We start from the raw sequence: 19472 nt of genomic DNA, 5'->3' as shown, positions 1-19472 counted from the left end.
ATAGCAATGGCACAGATGGCCACATCACAGGCTCTTTATCTTTCTATCCATTATTATTCAGGCCGTCTCCATAATGATCTGCGTGTTAAACATGCATAGTTTTACACAGCGTGATGTGATCATGGAACAGCCTGCCATTGATCCAAATGACATTTTTGGTGAAAATATGGCAATTAGCATTCAAGCTAGCAGCAATAAATGATCGAAAATGGATAAAAGATGTTCATTATCTCATCTACCTGTATGAATTTAATCTTTAAAGTCCCCGAAGTCACCCGAGTTGCAGGCTCACTATAAAAGTTTCTGTAAGGGATTTGAAGGCATGGATAGCATCAATGAATGGTGCAACAGCTTAATTTAAGAGGAAACAATGAAAAGGCTACAATTTATGGTTTAAAAGTTAATGTCATATTTCAAAACGCTGATCTGGAAGGGTTTTTAGAATGATGCTGCCTCCAAACCTTGCTGCTGTAGTGATTCTTTTTTTCCACCTTTGTTTGATTCTCTTTTGCTGTTCATTGTGTGCAGAGTTTTGAGCTGCAAAGAAGAATCAATTTCCGGTTTATATGGCTAACAAATAGCGCAGCTAAATTAAGCAAAATATAAAGTTAAACAACGTGGTATTGAATCGGTGCATGAACACATGTGCTTGCCGATACTTGCTTTTCAGCATGGATTTCTGCTACTGGTATTAGAATCGGAGCAGTTCTAGTGCTAACCTGAGCCAACAAGCAGTTAGCTTTTGCTTTAATCTGGCTTGCTGTACTAATAAAGACAGACGTAGCAGGAGAAGTTACAACACCGTTTATTATCTTCTTCTTCATATATCTTAGAGTATATTCAGTTAGACTAACTCAGAAAGTTTGAATACGCATGAAACGCTAAAATACTGAAGTTTAAAGCACCTTTTACTTAGTGAACAAGTAAGGAAACATTACTCGAATCATGAGGGCCACACTGAGCCCTTGCGCCCCTCCCTATTACTTATGACTCTGCTCCCTTTTTAAAATCCAGGTTGCTGTATTCTTTATTCTTCATAAGGTTTTTAATTCTTACTGAAACATTTACGTTGATCGAATCCTCTCCAGAACAATAGATTGTTTAGCATTACTTTAAAAATCTATGCCTTAGCAGTGCTTAACAGAGGACACAAGACAGGGATTTGTGGGGAAAAATTTCGGAACTTTTGCAGTTATGACTGCCATTTAAGAAATATAATATCATTACAGGGTTAGTGCTATAGATCTGTTAAATTTTGTAGCTTCTGTTAAACTGATTAAATGAAAGTGATTTGTTATGAATTATTTTTTATTTTGTAGATATATGGGTTTTGGATTGATTCTTTGACTTGGTCACCTCACATGTCCGATATTTGGACTAGTTAGGTGACCAAGGAAAAATGACATCATAGAAACAAAGCTAATTTGAATTTTTCATTGTGAACTCTGATTAGGAGGAGTTAAAGAAATCTGCGTCAGAATAATAGTTTCACAAATTCGTGTTGCAGATTTGCTGCCAACACATGAAGCCACTGTTTACCAGTGCCCTGTATGAACTCTTCATCCCTGTCACACCAGACTTCATTATCATCCTCAGTGGATAGTAAGTGAAAAATAACAGCCATACATGATCTGATCACTATTTCACATCCTGGTGTAAAAACCAGGGAGTGGACCTGACCTGCCTGATCAGTAACAGTACAGCGTGAGCTAATAAAGAGCATGCAGCAACAGTTCACTCACAGCCTGTCATAATCCACTCTTGAAATATGTTAAAACCAGGCGTCAGTTTCTAGGCTGTCTGAGACATTCTTCATTGCCACATAAAAACTCAGATGTGATCTGAGGGTGCGACTGGAGCTACTGGAGCTACACAAAGAGAAGTCAAGCGAGCCGCTGTTCCTCAACAAGAGAGAAACAAGTGTTTTCAACAACATGAGAGCTGCTTCTTACACCTCGAAGAGCCTGCAGGTTAGCGGCTCAAACAGCAGGGTTAGGGTTCAGAGTCCATCGCCCTCCCGATGTCGTGGATCCTCTTACGACAGTCGTGGTCGCACCGGTTATCGTGGCACTGCTGTCGAGCTGGGCACAGAGATCCACCAGCAGCATGCCAATGAGAAAGAGGAGATGCAGGAGCTCAACGTCAAGTTTGCAGGATACATCGAGAAGGTCCAGGCACTGGAGCAGAGGAATGCTGCCCTTCAGGCTGAGCTGGCTGCACTGCAGGGCCGCTACAAAGGAGGCCCCACAGGGATCGGAGAAGAATATGAGCTCAAGTTTAAAGAGGTGCGAGAGCTGATTGAGACCCTGACTAATGAGAAGGGAGCAGCTGATATTGAGCGGGGCTACATCGAAGAAGAGGTTGAAGTGTGGAGACTTAAGCTGGAGGAAGAGCTGGCTCTCAAAGAAGAGGCCGAGATGATCCTGAGGGAGTTTCGTCAGGACGTCGACAATGCCACACTGCAGAAGGCTGAGCTGGAGAAGCGTATAGAGCAACTGGTGGCTGAGATAGAGTTCCTCAAAAAGCTGCATGACGAGGAGGTGGCTGATATCATGAAGCAAATCGAGGACTCAAAGATTACTGCGGAGCTTGATGGTGACCGGCCTGACCTGGCTGCTTACCTGCGCAACATGCGTGCAGAGATAGAAGCTGTTGCTGCCCGTAACGTCCAGGAAGCCGAGAAGTGGTACAAGAGCAAGTTCGACACCCTCAAAGAGCACGCCGGCAAACACGAGGAGCAAATGAAGACCATGAAAGACGAGATCTCGACCTTCCACAACCAAGTGACGGACCTGCAGAATCAGATCGATGGGCTGAGAGCTCGCAACGCGGCCCTGGAGCAGCAGCTGGAGGACATGGAGATGGCCCACATGGATAAGGTGGGGACCCTCGAGGGTGTCATTGCTCAGCTGGAGGCCCAGCTCTGCGAAACCAAGCTGGAGATGACCAAGTATCTACAAGACTACCAGGAACTGCTGCACATTAAGCTCAAGCTGGATGCGGAAATAGCCACCTACAGGAAGCTGCTGGAAGGGGAGGAGGTGAGGCTGGGAATTACCAAAGATGCCTGAATGTCCCCTGACATAAGTGGAGTCCATAATAGTAGCAAAGAAGACAAGCAGAGAATCAGGAGATCAGCTAATCCTACTTAAAAAGACTTTAAATTTATCCCCATCTTTCTCCTAATTTACCTTCTTTACTCCAAGAACTGGGTATTGTTTGAAATGTTTCAAATAACGTTTCGGATCAAACTCAACATTTGTTGCCATCTTGAACTTGGAAGTCTTTAGATACTTGGCACTTTAGACACGTTTGCTTGGTACTCTAAAAGTATTGAGTTTTGATACCCAGCACTACTATCCCTCTACTTACCTTACATAACCCCATTACCCTTACGTCTTCTCTTCCAGTGCTTTCTTTCCAGTTCTTCTCAATTTTTACATCATTTCAAAACATCCCTTTTACTGCCTCCTGCCCCTTTTACTAACCAGCTCTACCTTGTCACTCCTATTCATCTTCAGTACACTCCTGATCTGGTTTTATCACAGCCCCCAGGTCCCTTGTGTCATACCCATTCCCTTTACTTCTCATACATTCTTGCAGAGCACACCTTCCCTTTCCCCTGCCATACCATGCATGCTGTTGTCCTACTCTGATCCCTCCTTTACTAAACACATTACCCAAACCCAAATTAAAGCAAAGAAATGTCGTAAATGCCACTTGAATATTTCAATTTTGTGAAACATACCTGTTGACAAATGACACTAATGTTGACCAACTGTAACTTAATAAAGATTGAAGTGAGTGCATACAAAATAATGCATTCGTTGTTTTTCTTCACCTTTGATTAGTCTTTTCTTGCCAGTGTACCTTTTGTCTCCATCATAACTCATTCTCTCTCTCTCTCTCTTAGCTCTCTTTTCATCTATTTAGTTTGTCTTGCACTTATTTTAATTGATAAAATCTGCCGAAACGCATTTATTCCCCAGTCTGTCCCTGGAAATTATTATTCTTCTTATATTCTTGTTGATTTTATCCATGGAAGTAATATTAAAATTGCCACAAAGGGATAAAAATTGCTGTTTGAATCCAGCCCGAGGTCTCTGTTTCCCACTTCTCCATGCTGGGATAGTTAAAAATAATTAAATGAAAACCTTTAACTCAGCAGAATAATTATCCTCTGTGGCAAAGAGACCCCAAAAGAGTTACAACTACATGTGAGTAATGTAGGGACATGTCAAGTAAACCTAGTCTGTACTGAATTAGCCAGGTGGTAAAACTGATTTATTCTATCAGTGGGCAGGAGAGGGGGATCCAAAGAGTCTCCACATCACAGGTGTTCTTTTCATGTTTTTAATGAGCCTGGGTCAGTGCATAACAACATTGACTGAGAGTTTAAAACCCCCTTTCTCTTCTAGGAGGTCACAACCAACAGCCTGCCACTTTGCACCTTGCTGAAAATTCATATTTATGAGCATCATGTGAATTTCACCTCCAGCGAGGTTCTGAGAGAGAGATGAAATAGTGTGATGCGGCACGGGGATGATTGCATATCAGCTTATTCGCAATAAACAATGAGCTGAATGACTAAAGAGACAATTTTTCCGTAGTGTGTGATGAAACTGATCATCAGTGGGAGCCGATGGTGACCTTGGCAAGAGATTCAGCTCATTTTCCTTTCCTTAAAGCAATGCATAAAGCCTTGATGTGTTCAGTGATCCAGAGTTTTATTCTTAAGAGGAATATTATGTTTACTTTTGTGACTTCTTATCAAAAAACATAGCCACAATAGAAATTTTAGCATTGTTATGTGGAAATAAATGTATTGGCATGAGAGGAAGATTCAGAAGCTTCACAGAGACAAGAAGACTGGGTTTCTCTCAGGTTTACTTTGTAGCAGCTGCGGTCATTGACAAATGCACAGACCAAAGAAAAAGAATGCACACTTTGACAGTCACTTATATACTTGACAGCGTCCCACGTGACCACTTCAGTTCCATAAAAGTACATTCCTTGACCACTATTTCTGGTAGCCTGCCAACTAAGCCAAACTTAACTTTGTTACATTTTTCCATTATAAAACACAATATTTTCTCACTAACAAGCATTATGGTTTTGCTGCCTAGTTTTATCCGTAGTTGAGTAAATACGCAAATTAAACAATTGTTATGCAACAGCTTAAATGTAAGACATGAAATTTAACTACAAAAAGCCAAATGCTGGATGAACACTTTCTTACAAATTATATTGTGTGCGCTATATACAAGTTAGTGTTATAATATAAAATATAAATGATGAATTTAAACTAAAATCAAAGCCGCAAGAACAGCTTTTCTGCTAGTGGGTATCATCAATGCAAAGTTTTCACAGCAGTATTTGAAAGACAGAATCCTCTGATATTAAAGGGAAATGTTGTTCAGTGTTTTTGGTTAAGCTTTGTTAATTTGAATGAATTTCTCTGATGCATTATATGTTGTGTGATCGAGAAGTTAGTTTTCCACTGTGGTACAAAATTTATGGCAGAATGTATAAATGATATGGGGTATGCAAATATGTCCCATACTGTTGCAGAAGAGCACGATTGCATGCAGAGATTATTGCATGCGAAACAGAATGGGCAGTGGACTACAGAAATATTACATGATGGAAAGCAAAGATTGCATGAGGGAGACCAGTGTAACTTCTATCACCTAAGAGGCTCAAGCAGATTTCTAGACTGGTGTTGCATCAGAAACAAACAGAAAAACGCTTAAAGCATCTTTGGGTTGAAACATGATTGTATGTAGGTTAGGGGTGCGCGGTATATGCGGTAGACGGTATAAATGATATAAATCTGGCCTACGGTAGAGATTTGGACTCTACCGACCAATTCCGATAACGCTTGTTACTGAGGTCATCATATCTGCCTCAGTGTGAGTTAGCAGGCAAAAACACGTGTATTTTCCTCTCAAAGTCTGACAGCTCTACCGCAACTAAGTCAGTGTGTGCTGTCTTTGTCAGTCTGCCTGGGGCTAACACAAGCTAAGTGTTGCTTTGGCTGGTTGCAGAGGCCAGCGCTGCAGCTCTTCCTCTTACAACAGCATAAACAACCGTTTAAAAGTCTATTTTAACTTATGACTTTCTTTTCTAAGTCCGCAGTGAGTCTAAGATCCAGGCTGCGCTGTTAAATGAGGTCAGAAAAGCTGCTGTAAACTAGCCGTATTCTCCAAACGGCAGCCAAAGCTAAGCTAACTCAATGCTAAACACAACACTTCTGTCAAGCTCTTCAAAATAAAAGTCAGGGGCTGTTATTTTTATGAAACGCTTTTATTGTGAATGCCTTCACTAGGAAACGTGTACAAGTCATTAACAGCTTAACACACCTCATCAGGTTAGAGATGAAATGCAAAACTTGGAGTGCAGTTAGACAGAAGTAAACCTAGAGAGACTTAAAAAAAATAAAATAAACATGTTTTCTGTGTTCCTATACTTAGAAATAAATTGACTATGCCATCAAAGGCTTGTTTTAAGGGGAGAAGGGGGTTAATAACACTTGAATTTGGATTAAAAAGCATTATCTCTTTTAAATTTTGTAATACCGTGATATAATACCGTATCGTCAAAGGCAAGAAAAATACCGTGATATGATTTTTAGGCCATATCGCTCAGGCCTAATGTAGGTTTCATTTCTTCAAAACGTTGGCAGTTTCATTATTACATAAAGATAATGGCTATTGCATCATTTAAAGCATGTGATATCAAAAGCTTTGACAGTCTTACAGCAGCTGCTAGTTAGCATGGCCCCTTAAGAGCTTGACTTGAGTGCATGATGGAAGCAGTGCTAAATGACTGCAGATAGAGTTGTTTTCCCCTGCTTATTGAGCTAATTTAAGAAACATATTAAACAATGTTACTTTGACTCACAACAAATATGTTCATTCATCTCCAGTGCACCAATCAGCCTTATTGGCCTGCATGCTTCAAAAGAGATAAAAATATTCTTTTGTTTAGCTAGTTTACATAGAGCAGACAACCCTGACTGCATAGTTGTATGTACCCTAGCTTCCATACCTGCATGATGCCTGGTTTCTCATGAAAGGGGCCAAGCAGACCATCATCTCTTGTAGCCACTATTGACATGTACCACATAAAACCCCCCATAAAAAAACAGAACTATTCCTTTAATTTTACTTTAAAAGCAACTTGATACTAGCTAAAAATCTTGTTTGTGATTTCTCAGGGTGTAATTTATGCTTCTTGCAGTGCTTATATACCATTTTGATGACACACTGTCATTACAGTTGCACGTCTCTTAACCCAACCATGAAACACTTAAAACACAGCTTCAGGACCCTGGATTTTCTTATTTCAAAATTCAGTGAATCATGTCTGCTCTCTGATGTTCCCCATTAGGATGCTGATAAGAACATCATCAAGTTGCTGAAGGAAAATGGACGACTCGTCAATGCCAGCACCTTCAAACATAGCTACCCCTTCTGCTGGAGGTAAGAAGTGTCAAAGTTCAGCAGTTATTTTTCTTTGTGTCTCCCACTGTTCTCTTTTGTTTCAGGTAGCTTTGCTTAGTGGCAAAATTAATACTGTTCATATCACAGGTCTCTCCTGTACGGTGTTTCACATCAGAGGTAGGATGTCCCTCAGTGTTCATGCCTCCCTCAGGGGCATCACTGCAGGAAATCAATAGAGTTTTTGTTTTCTGAATCAATTCACAAGGCCAATGTCAGAGTGGTGACATGCGCGTGACCTCTCAAGGTCCCACATTATCACATGGTGACCAACAAGCACACAAACACTCACACATGCACAAACTTACTTTATAATTTGCTCTCTATCTTGGAGCAGCTGCAGGCTGACTTTGGAAGGATTAATTAACCTGGTTAAAATGCAGAGATGTGCTCTGTGCTTGGAGAATACATGCTGGTAGAGATGAAACTGTTGTCAGCCATGGTGGAGGCAGCTATGCTTTAGGCAAAAGCTGCAAAATATATTTCTTAAATCACATAGGAGGTGATGGTAAAAGTGTGAAAGGTTCAATGCTATTGAACTTACCTGCATCGTGATAGTACATTGTGGGGTCAACAGACAGGCCAGCCTCTCAGGAGGCTGCAAGCATCAAGGTGAAGCAGGTTGAAGCATCAAGCCATTTTTTTAATTCATTTTTTAATTTTTTAATGTCAGTTTCTGCAGATAGTATGAAGTTAGCACTATTATGCTGCAAACAGCATCAATTATAGTCTAATTTATGGGCTAATTTGGCATGCCCGTTCCCACATGGGCTTTTAGAATACATAGATTTAGAAATGTGAGTATTGTAAATATAATAATAAAAAGTTCATATGATCGTACACTCATATATCTTTTTTATAAACCCAACATGTAGCACCCTTATCTTTATTATTGTGTCCTAATGTACTTCTAGGTCTGACACGCCCCTGATCTACAAAGCCGTCCCCAGCTGGTTTGTCCGAGTGGAGCACATGGTGGAGAAACTTCTGGACAACAATGGCAAATGTTACTGGTAAGATAAAAAACAGATTCAACTTACTGACCTTGGTAGGAACTGGCAGTGAATTGGCAGTAAAAGGCATTTAAGTTGCCTAAAATAACTCTGAGGCACTAGTGATAGTGGTGGCAGTCCCTAAACAATTACAGCTGCAGTTCTGCACAGCCACGTCACCATATTTTTTTGGTCTGTCCCTGCCGGACAGCTGGATATCAATGGACATATTAAGAGAAAAGGGTTTAAAATGTGAGATGTTGCAAAAACTGCCTTTATTTCTCATTAAATGGGGTCAAAATCCTCATCAAAGCAGTTTATTACAATGCACGCGGGATATTAGCATGATGCTAATTGTACTGGCAGAACGTGGAGAAAATGTAAGCGTCAGCATGATGGCTTTGCTAAGTGGTATTACCCCTGGTGCTCCCTGTACTCTTTTTCTGAGCCACAGTAGCTGCCTCTGGTAATGGGACTGTCAAACTGAGATGAATGACTAGCCGCTAGGAAGGTGAAGACGCACAGACACACATGTACAGAGAGACCTGCAGGAACACACACACTACTTTAAAAGCTCTGTTACTAATCTAAGCAGTACTGTATGCATGTAAAACAGCATGGGAGAGCTGATATGTTTGACAAAGTTATTTAAAGTATTAGATAGCCTGTTTTATATGATTCTTAATACAACAGGGGTACAATTTATTTATTTATCTCCCTCCTTTTTGCCAATAATGAACCTAGTACTTGGTCTTAAGGATCTCAAACTTTCTATCAGTTAAATGTATAAGAAAATAATCACACTTAAGGCTTAAAACAGGGAATATTGCAATTATAACTAAAGAAATGAAGAAAACTCTACATTCTAACTATCTTTGATTGTAAAAATAGTCACAGATTCATTTTCTGCCAATAGTGTGAGCTTTAAAGATGAAGGCAAAGAGATTAAAATATTTGCAGTTATGATTTGACAATGATGTTGATCATATATGCACAATGATAATTTAAAAAATTCATCCAATATACATGTAAAAAATACACACATGTAAATCCCTCCGATGACTGTATGGCTGAGCACTCAGGGTGATGATCCTCTGCAGCTCTCTAATTAAGCTTATTCTCCAACCCTAATTATTTGATGTTTTTTACAGGAAGATCTTTTTTTCTTTTTGATTAGACTCTGCTTTCATACTCAAGTTCTAGTCTCTGGGAGATCATCTGTCTGCCAGTGAGGTTTGCCAGCTCATCAGCAGACTAAAAAAAAAAAAATGAAATCCTCGCAGAGTTCTGTACCTTTATATAGAAGTTCATGTTAGCTGATGAGAGACTTAAGAGAATCCTTCAGAAAGCAAAGTGCTAGTTACCATATTCTCAGAGTGATTTGTTCATTTTATCTCTCTTTACTCACAGGGTGCAGTGGGTAGACTCAGGCTAAGTATCTATTGAGAGAGTTCAGTCTGATTTCTCCAGATGTCTGTCTGCTTGAATAAATTAAGGACCAAATTAATGAGCGTTCTCAAGGGGAGTTGGTCTTATTTTAAGCTCAGAGTGCAGACTGCATGGGCGCTGGTGCATGAAGTTTCTTGGTCTTGAGTGAGAAGAAAATGTAGAGTTGATGGACCGGTCCTGATATGACTCAGGGCTGGGCTAGCCATGGTGTTGTCATGATATTTTAATTTGAACTTTAATGCGGTAATAGTAAAACCCAGCCATATTGAAACCTTGAAACCAAGGCAACAAGAAAGACCTTATGAGCACCTCTTAGTAAACTAAGTTTTTCTTGACTTTCAACCTTCACATTTGAAAGAGGCACTGAACACACCGAAATAAGACAAACAGTAAATAGGGAATAAGGACAAAATAAATAACATTTTCTTAAAGCAAGCTGGAAGGAGTGCAAATTTAAATCAATCAAATAAATCCCTCACCTTCCTGCACATTTGTGCAGAGGTTTCAGGGTTTTAGAGGTTTCACACATCTGCGACTTACTAGAAATGCAACCAGGTCTTGGTATTTCCCACGGCCCGGGTCGACAGGTATGGGAGCATATGCCCCTTAGTTCTGTTCTGCTCTGGTCTCCTGATCACCATGGTCCAGGCCATGCTCTGTCTCTTCAGCTATCCTCTCAGCTGACCCCTCCATGACACACATGACCCCGGTTGTCTGGACCAGCCCACTGGGTCTTTGGTACTCAGTATGCAGTGAGCTGGAACCAGCCTTGGAAAGCAGGCTAGGTGTGCAGTTGCCTTTCTTGTATCAAGCAGCTGATCCTTCCATCCCTGCTCTTCTGAACATGTCAGCATTAGATATTGTTTTAACAGCAATACCCAAAAAAGAAGATGAGGAGAAGTTGTCACAAAGTAGTCCAGCTGGCGCCACTAAAACCAATGTCCATGCCACGAAAGGGTAAAAGGGTATAGTAAGACCAGAAGGACCAAGGACACATGTTCATATACTGGGAACATTGTATTTGATCAGCAAATCCATCACTCAATGTGCCACTCGAAGTCTGCATCATCACAGCCTCATGTTATATTATGTATTTAACTATACAGAGGCCATGATGCGATAAGTATTGCGGTACACGATGATTTGGCATAATAAACTTGTAGCAATAAACATGTCCAACACAGAATTCACTAGATTGTCTTTATAGTACAGGATAATACAAAAGGTAGCCTATAGTTTTAAGTGTCTTACAATTTAAAACACTTAAATTCAGATCATAATAGGTCTAAGTAAATTAAACTATTTATGATCACCTAGCCAATAATAAATGCAAAAATGATCTTTTTTTTTATCTTTTCAAGCTTAAAATAACACTGAATTTGAATATTTAAGGATATCTTTTTTCTTTACTTCTGCACAAAATGATACCGCTGTTTCTGTAACGAACGGACCAGTGGGGATGAACCAGACTCACACTCCTTAAGCAGCTGTCTGAAGTCTTCGTTATCAGTGCCGCTTTTCTGTTTATGTCCTGACAAGTAAAGCATAAAGAGCTGCTTATGATTGCTAGATCCCATTAATTTAAGTGAAATTTCGACTTAACAGTGTCATAGAGGGCTGGTTGGGAACACAGATTGGCCTCAGGGAGCTTAGTAGGTGTTGCCAACTGCTAATTAGCCTGGTGTCATGTGTCAATGCAGATTGGTGTTGTCGCTGTGTTTTACCTTGTTTATTGCACAGCTTGTATGTCTCATATATGACTTGTTACTTTCTAGTAGGGATGGGAACAATTAATCAATGATCAGTTAATTGGTCGTTAAGAATTTGCTCCATCATGGGGAATTTAGTCGATCTGATGTTGGCATTTGATAGACACTAAACATACCTTACTATGCACTGCAAAACAATATCTACCATCATGACATTGTGAGTGGGTTTTAACAAAAGCAATGAGACATCTTACCCAGTGTGGTGTGGGACTATTTTAGTTTAGAGAACCACTGAGAAACACACTCATTAGTTACCAGTTTTTATTATATAGGGAAGTGTTATACATACATATATATATATATATATATATATATATATATATATGAGTTTCTGTTAGCCGGCATTGGCTGGTAAAAAGGGATGAAATCCAGCAGGTAAAAATATAACCGGTCAAAGTGTCCGGCAGAAAGCATGCCAATGGCCAGATAAGTAAATACTGAATGATTGCAGATTATATTTTGTGTAACCTAGAAGATATGTTGCGAGAATGCGTTAATATAAAGTAAAAGTAGCCTGATCTTACTACATCTACTGTCCTGCAGTGCTGGAGTTGTTTATCTCCTCAGACGGCAAGCACGTGGCTAATTATGTATGCATAATGATGTAAAACCCAAGCCATCTCTCTGAGCATGCGCAGTACTGCTGGGGACTGTGCTGGAAAAGTTTTACCAGAACGTTCTTGGAAAGCAGAATTTTAATCTAAGTGAGGTTTTCCTGGTTAACCAAAGGCTTAATATCATCAGCAGTATGGAGGGATTTGAGTATGTCATCGCTGCGAGTAATGAAGAGGCTGAAACAAAGGGAATTGTATAGCTAAGCATCGTAACCACTGATGCAGCAGCAGAGAGAGAGGCCTACGCCGAGCAGAGTTGTAGTGGACTTCGATAAACTACCTATGACCAATCCTCAGATAAAGTTGGATTGTAGTCAACACAGAATCACATCGTGCAGAACGACAGAGGCCGCTGGAGCTGATAATGATGGCTCCATCTCTCCACCTTGTACGTAGCTGGCTGTTAAGGCTTGGGATGTCCTGGCTAATTAGCAGAAGTAGTCTTGGATAAGCCATCAGTGAGAGGAGGACTGGACCGGACTATCTGCTGTGGAGCTTTTGTCTTTTCGGGACTAGTCCAAATAAATCAGGATGGTTGGATTTACTGCTTTAGCAGAGGTTACAGTGATATCATCATGAGGACTGATATTAGCAACTGATGGTAAGACTCATTTTTCATTTGAAATGTAGAGTTTTAACATGGTATACAGAGCACTGGTGAGTTATGTTTGGATGCTTCGTTGTTGTTGTTGGAGGATGGTATTTGGCTGTTGTAAGCTGCTCAGTTATGGTAGCAGCCAATGTGCTAACAGGCCAATGGTGCTAATGTGAAGCTAACTGTTGTTGTTTATGAGTTTAATGTGTGCGTATATTATGTGACTGACTGCGTGTGTAAGGAAAAGCTTGCAGCTTTCATTTTGATACTTTAAACCACTTACACAAAGAATAATCAGAGAAAGTCTGTGTGCAGTCATTTCTAGGGTCTAATCATGTGTACGTGTCTACTAGTTTGTAATAACGGTAATAATTACTCAGGTTTACTGCCAGCTTGGTTTCTACTGTCTTGGTTTTGGATCAGGTCCGGAAATAGAAATGTGTCCTCTCTCCCGTTTAGCGCAGACTTGTAGGTATCAATGTACCACAGAATATCAGATTTATGCATTTTTCTGCTGTTAATGCAGCAAAATAGTGTTAAAGCAAATGTCTGGTAGTTGTTTTAAATGGCTGGAATTCTTGAGGACTGCTGGTCATTTTGACCGAGGACAAAAAAGTCTAGCGGAAACGCTGTGTTATACATATGCCCATGTATGTATGTTTTTATACATACATAATGATTAATCAATTAATTGATCATTAACATTATAGATGCTCGAGTTGGTAGGTTTCTTCCAAATGCCTATCCCTACTTTCTAGTTTTGGAGAAACCCTAAATAATCTAGTATCTTTGCTTATGGTCTTGCTAGCAGTAGATTGACACTATGATCAATTCTCTAACATCTGGGTGCACGTGATTATATATCACTGTATCCATTTTTTTAGCACAGACCTATTTGCAACCCACCTCAATTTACAACAGGTTGTCAGGTTGACAATTTTAGCTAATATTAGAGCAGCTTAGCAAGTCAGTTTAACATTTTCTAGTAGATGTTGGAGCAGACAAACTAGTTCAAGCTTGTAAGGCAGTCAACTTGGCTAATGTCATAGCAGGCTCACACATTTTTTGTGATTTATTTTTGGGCTTTTATGTTTTCATCACAGAGATAGGAGAGTAGATAGAGTTGGAAATCAGGCAGAGAGAAGAATGATGTGTGAGAGTGGCCACAAATCAATCTGAACCCAGGTCATCTGGTTGGAGGACTACAGTCTCTGTCTGTGGGGGATTGCCTAACTGCTAGTCCATCAGCCTAGGTAGGATTTGTAGCTAGCATTATAGCTGGCAAAACATATCAGTTAAATAAACACTTTTCAAAAATAATACTTTGGGAAGTTGTACTGTGAAGAGCGTTTCTTATGCTACCGCCCCATGCAAAGGGCTTCAACAAAAAGGTGAACTGATGCCCTGATTTCAAAGCCTTGATCTGATATTAATGTGCATGAGGAGATATTAAGAACATGTTTCCTGGTTAGTTTATATTTCTCACATTCATCCCATTTTTGCCTATCTCCTCTGCCTTTTCTCAATCATGCACATGCTCAGTAGGTCCTCTCTCTGACCACAACCTCTGTCCCTCTGTGTCCCTCTTGTAAACATCCCAAAAGTCTCTAACTTATAATAGAAGCCTGTACATATTAAATGTCTCCTCAGTGTGTCTCAAGCACAAGACAGCACACTTTAAAGTCTACATTTAGCAAGCCACAGGAGAGGGAGGGTGACGGTGGACGAGTGTTTGAGGGGGGTTGGTGAGAAGGAAAAAAAATCATTAAATTGATATATTAGGGGCCTAAATAGAAATGCCTCCTACAAATGGGAATTGATGAACTCGTTGCTTAGCGTGTGGATCCTGAAGACGATTTATACTCCTCCCTGCTCTGTTCTCCTGAGCAACATGGCCAGGCATAGCAAGAGAGGAGGACAAGAAAAAATGAGAGGAAGGAACTGATTGTGAGATAGTGGATTAGAGCTAGAAATCAGCTGAGGCAAAGAGAAAGAGGAGAGGAGAAAAAGGATACAAAGGAGGAAAATGCCTTGAAGGGAATGTTAACCTTTGCAGTTGAGCCGCATGAACATAAAGGTGCAATTTGCTCTAAAGGCTAAATGAAAAAGAAGACAAAGAGAAGCCAGAACAATAAATGAATAATTGTAATACACTATATGATAATACCAGCTGTTCTTGTGGAAAAATATATGCACATTAAATTAATAAGGTATTTGTACTTGGAAAGGTTTGAAGGACATTTTTCTAATCCTAAAGAAAAGCCTCAGAATGTGTTTCAATTGTAAAATAAAGACTGTAAGCCCCTGTTCCAACCTTAATCTTTTTTTTTTACCAATTTTTTTTCCAAGAAAGTTCAAAATAAGGATGTACATAGTGTTGTGTCCCATTAGAAGCCAATATACAGAAGAGAGAAATTATTTGCGTACACATGCTGCAATACTGAACAAAGGATAAATGAATAATAGGCCAAAAGAGAGTGTGCACAATCAAGATAAGCCTATCCCTCTGTTCTCAATCATCACAACCCAAGTATACATAGAAGAAAAGTAAAATAAGATAAACCCCATCCAACCCGAACCCACTGACCAACCTGTCTCAGATACCCACCCATCCAACCCCAAGGGCCCCAAAGATGGACCAAAAAAAGTAATAAAGCTGTTCATAGTAAAGCCTTAAGATTTCTTGTGGTATCAAACCAATATGTTACATGATCAGGTTTAGCATGGTGCATTTCTGCTGCCCAGCTCCTGTTTGAACCTTAATTTTTGTTGATTTGGACTACCCTTGTGGGTAGAGCAGCATCTCTTCTCTCTTGCTCATCATGTCCTGTAGATGTTTAAGTTATTATCTTTTTGAACAATCAAACATTTAACTGACTCTCTCTGGTGAAAAACAAACTTTTTGAATAATGTACAGCAGTACATTTTGCTGAAATGCAGCACCCACATATTATTTGCGCTGCCAATATTTACAGTTGATATATTGACTTTAAATACAGGCAGTAGCTGCTGATACCAATATCTAACTTTCTAGATATCTGCCAATACCGATAACATGTGGATATCCCTATTAACCCTTTGAGACTGATGTTGTCATATATGATGGGAAGTGACTCAGGATATAAAACATTAAGAACTTTAAACCATAAATCATAGCCTCTTACTTTTTTTGCCTCTTGAAACTAGCCGTTATGCTGTTCCAATTATGCTATCCACGCTTTAGAATTCCTTACTGAAGCATTTGTAGGTATCCTGGAACCTGGGTGATTTATCACGGTCTTTTAAGATTAAAACCACAGCAGTATATCGAACATAGAATGTCTTTTTTATCAATTTTTTAATCAGTTTAAATCATTTTTGACATTTTGTATCCCAGAATTCTTAATGGGCTGACAACCAGTGGCAGGCTGCTCTGTCTACACATCATGCTTTGTCAAACTGCACAACTACTAACTGCGCAGATCATGGTGGAGATGGTCTGAATAGCTCATAAAGGAGAGAGAGACATAAAGCCTGTGATGTGGCCCTCTGCAGACAGGAACTGTTTTGAGGAATGGCACAAATACAGCCAATATGAAGAAGAACAAGGGTTTTTTTGTGAATTTTTTTGGTCACAAAATCATTATTTTCTTAACCAGTGCCAAAAAGATGGGAGAGCAGGTTTGTGCAAAAAAGACTGTGTGTTGAATCAAAATCTTTGAAACGTACTTTTCCATGTAAGTTTTTCCTTCATCCTTATTGCCCCATAATGTATTTTTTAATTATTTAAGTGACATTACTGTAGCACACATGTTATTAAAGCCCAGGTTTCCCTGTAAAATGAGGTTTAGAACTTGACTGTGCACCACAGGGTTGGTGTTGTAGATGCTTAAGACAACAATACCAGGCAAGAAAAAATGGTTAAAAATAGCTAAGTTCTTGAAGGGTTAAATGTGTTCTCTTTTTCTTGGCACGGGCAGTAGTTTTCATAAATGACTAAGCAACAACTACTTTAGTTAAAAATGAAGGCAGTGCAAACAACTGCAGTTCCTCAACTGTCCACTTGAGGCTGTCTGGAAGTCACTCACACACCTTAGGCCATAGTGCCTTTTTGTACTGCAGAAATAAAGCCTACAACTTCAAAGTGGCTACAGCGTCAATGAATAGATTAAATGTAAATTAAGTAATGCATATTTTTCCCCACTGTCATGTTCATTTAAGGAATCATATATTTAAGAAAAGACTATGACACACTGCTGCAAAAATCTGAAAATATGTGATTAACCAATTTTATCTATGCTAAGTAACCCAACCTAGTTTTCATGGATTTTCCCAAATTTATAATTTATGTACCTGAACTGAGAAAAAACATGTAGTTTTTTTTGACACTGAAAGCTAAATTTACCTTTGTAAACACTGAGAGAATTTTAAAAAGATGAATAAAAAAAATTATATAATCAGGTTTAAATAGGACTACAACAACGACATTCTTCTTGAGTGTTTTTAGGCCCTACTAGTCCAGTGCCTGAAACCATTTTGTATCATCATCCCGTTGTCTCTGCAGGGTGCCGGAGTTTGTTCGTGAGAAACGTTTTGGGAACTGGCTGAGAGATGCACGAGATTGGGCGATCTCGAGAAACCGTTACTGGGGCACACCGATCCCGCTCTGGGTCAGCGACGACTTCGAGGAGGTCAGGAAAAACACGACACACAACAAACACTCTCTTGTTATGCTTTAATAGAGTAGTTAATGCCTCGTATGCATCTTTGTACTCTGCAGAGATTACACAATTTGTCTGTGTCATGACCAAATACCAAGACACTTACTCTTTCTGTGTTGGCAGCCCTCACAAATCAATCTGGGCTGAGCATGAGAGGGCATAATTGAAAAGTTGAACTCTCCATAACTCTCACTTTTATTTACCATAGAAATGAGTTTAGAAAAAAAAAAAAAACTCTTGTGTCTCTCTAGAGGGAGATTAGTCTGCTGCGAGGGTGCAGAATTTCAGCTCTACTCATAAATTGGCAGGGCAAAATTTCTTCTCCCTGACCTCTTTTTGACTCTCACATAATTTAGCATATCTGGCCCTTCTTTTGTACGTGGAGGCTTGAGTAGGAGAGACTTTTCTGGCATGGCAAAGTGATGTGACCATGGTGTCAAAGAAGAGAGCGTTGCATGACTCCAAACTGTAATCAAAGTCAGCTCCCCTCAGGCACCATTACAGAGTGCCTCCGTAAACTCAACACATGAATGATTCATTAATGTAAAAAGCAAATAAACAAAAACCAAAGTGCATTTGGTTTCTCTTCATGCCAGTTAAGGAGACTTCAAAGGTCCTCAAGACAAACAGCTATCTTAGGGTAAAAGAAGACAGAAAATAAGAGGATGAGGGCTGGAATAAATCCGCTTTAAAGGAAAATGAGAGTGAAAGAAATTAGAAGGGGGGAAATTGAGGGATGAAAAATGAGTAGAGACAGAGGAGAAGGCAGCCAAACTGTAAATGTTTGTCTGCATGTGGATGCTCAGTGCCAAACCCAGCAGGATCTGTGAAGTCGACTGAACTGAATAGAGATGTCAGAATTAGGTTGTTTGAGCGTTTGATAAATGAAGCGTCTGCTTAAAGAGGGACAGCCAGCGACCTGCTTGCTGGAAATAGCATTGTGACTGTTTCCAGAGCACTCGCACTCCCTGGTGCCTCCCTCACACACCCCTCAGTGGCAGTTCACACACACCAGAGCCTTAAAGCATAAAGTGTGTCTGTGCTTTATATCTGTGGCAAAACAATTTCTATCTGTCTGTACGTTTTCCTTTTGTCATCCCTCCATCTCTCCTTGTGTATTTGATGTTCTTTTTTTTTTTACTGCTTCATCTTTTGTTCATGACGTTGGCGTGCGGGGCTTTATCTGGGCCATGTTACCTGGCGCTGTACTAAAACTAGAGCAGAGCCTACAGGTTAACTCTCATAGGAGGCCAATAACACACTTTACCATACTTTGTAAGCTGAAGTTATTTAGGAAGTGTGTTGAAGTAGGCCTACTTTTAAGTTGTGTTGTATTGACATAATTAAATGAAAAACGAGCAGGAAAATACATCTGAATAAGGAGGTCTAACACTGATAGCAAGATGTTGAAAAATAAGTTCAAGTTGGGGTTAGTGCAACTGGCTTTACTTTATGTGGGTTCAGAGGAAAAGTTTGATGTTTGTATCTTACATGAAACACAGTCCACTGCTTTACTTTGTTGCCAAGAGTTAGACTTAAATTAGAGACTTTGGTGTACACCAAGGATGTGAAGATAAACTCAACTCAATATATGATATGTGTCAAGATACTGGTTTCACTTTGATTTAAAAAAAATAAAATAACAAATAATTTTTGAGTACATTTATGATGAAAATGAATCTTTAGTTATATTTATCTCACAATGAAATTGCAAAATATCCTTTTTTATTATGGCGTCTCTCTTTTTGAGCTACTTACATGGAAACCTAAAGCAGAACGTGGCCTCTACTGGTTAAACTAAAATATTGGAATATATTGTTTTCTATAGACTTCAATTGTCTTTGATTTGAA

At 39.6% G+C, this 19472-nt stretch overlaps 2 protein-coding genes across 3 annotated transcripts in view; both read left to right on the top strand.

Annotated features, from left to right (window-relative positions):
* iars1 (isoleucyl-tRNA synthetase 1) overlaps nt 1–19472 on the top strand; it is an 83345-nt gene that overhangs the window by 22509 nt on the left and 41364 nt on the right. For both annotated transcript variants that reach the window (XM_041782712.1, XM_041782711.1), the window contains exons 12-14: nt 7393–7484; nt 8417–8515; nt 17465–17591. In XM_041782712.1, the coding sequence (XP_041638646.1) occupies nt 7393–7484; nt 8417–8515; nt 17465–17591 (318 nt within the window). The remainder of the gene's footprint in view (nt 1–7392; nt 7485–8416; nt 8516–17464; nt 17592–19472) is intronic.
* LOC121506811 (desmin-like) lies at nt 1514–3795 on the top strand. The gene has a single exon (XM_041782713.1). It carries the CDS (start codon nt 1935–1937, stop codon nt 3069–3071), a length of 1137 nt encoding a protein of 378 aa, XP_041638647.1. The 5' UTR covers nt 1514–1934; the 3' UTR covers nt 3072–3795.

Source organism: Cheilinus undulatus, linkage group 3 (genome assembly GCF_018320785.1).
Source record: "Cheilinus undulatus linkage group 3, ASM1832078v1, whole genome shotgun sequence".
Classification (NCBI taxonomy): domain Eukaryota; kingdom Metazoa; phylum Chordata; class Actinopteri; order Labriformes; family Labridae; genus Cheilinus; species Cheilinus undulatus.
The sequence above is the reverse complement of the archived record's forward strand: the minus strand, read 5'-3'. Positions and strand labels throughout refer to the sequence as shown.

Excerpts from the sequence above, each read along its gene's own strand:
- LOC121506811 (XM_041782713.1), top strand. The coding sequence starts at position 1,935 with ATGAGAGCTGCTTCTTACACCTCGAAGAGCCTGCAGGTTAGCGGCTCA.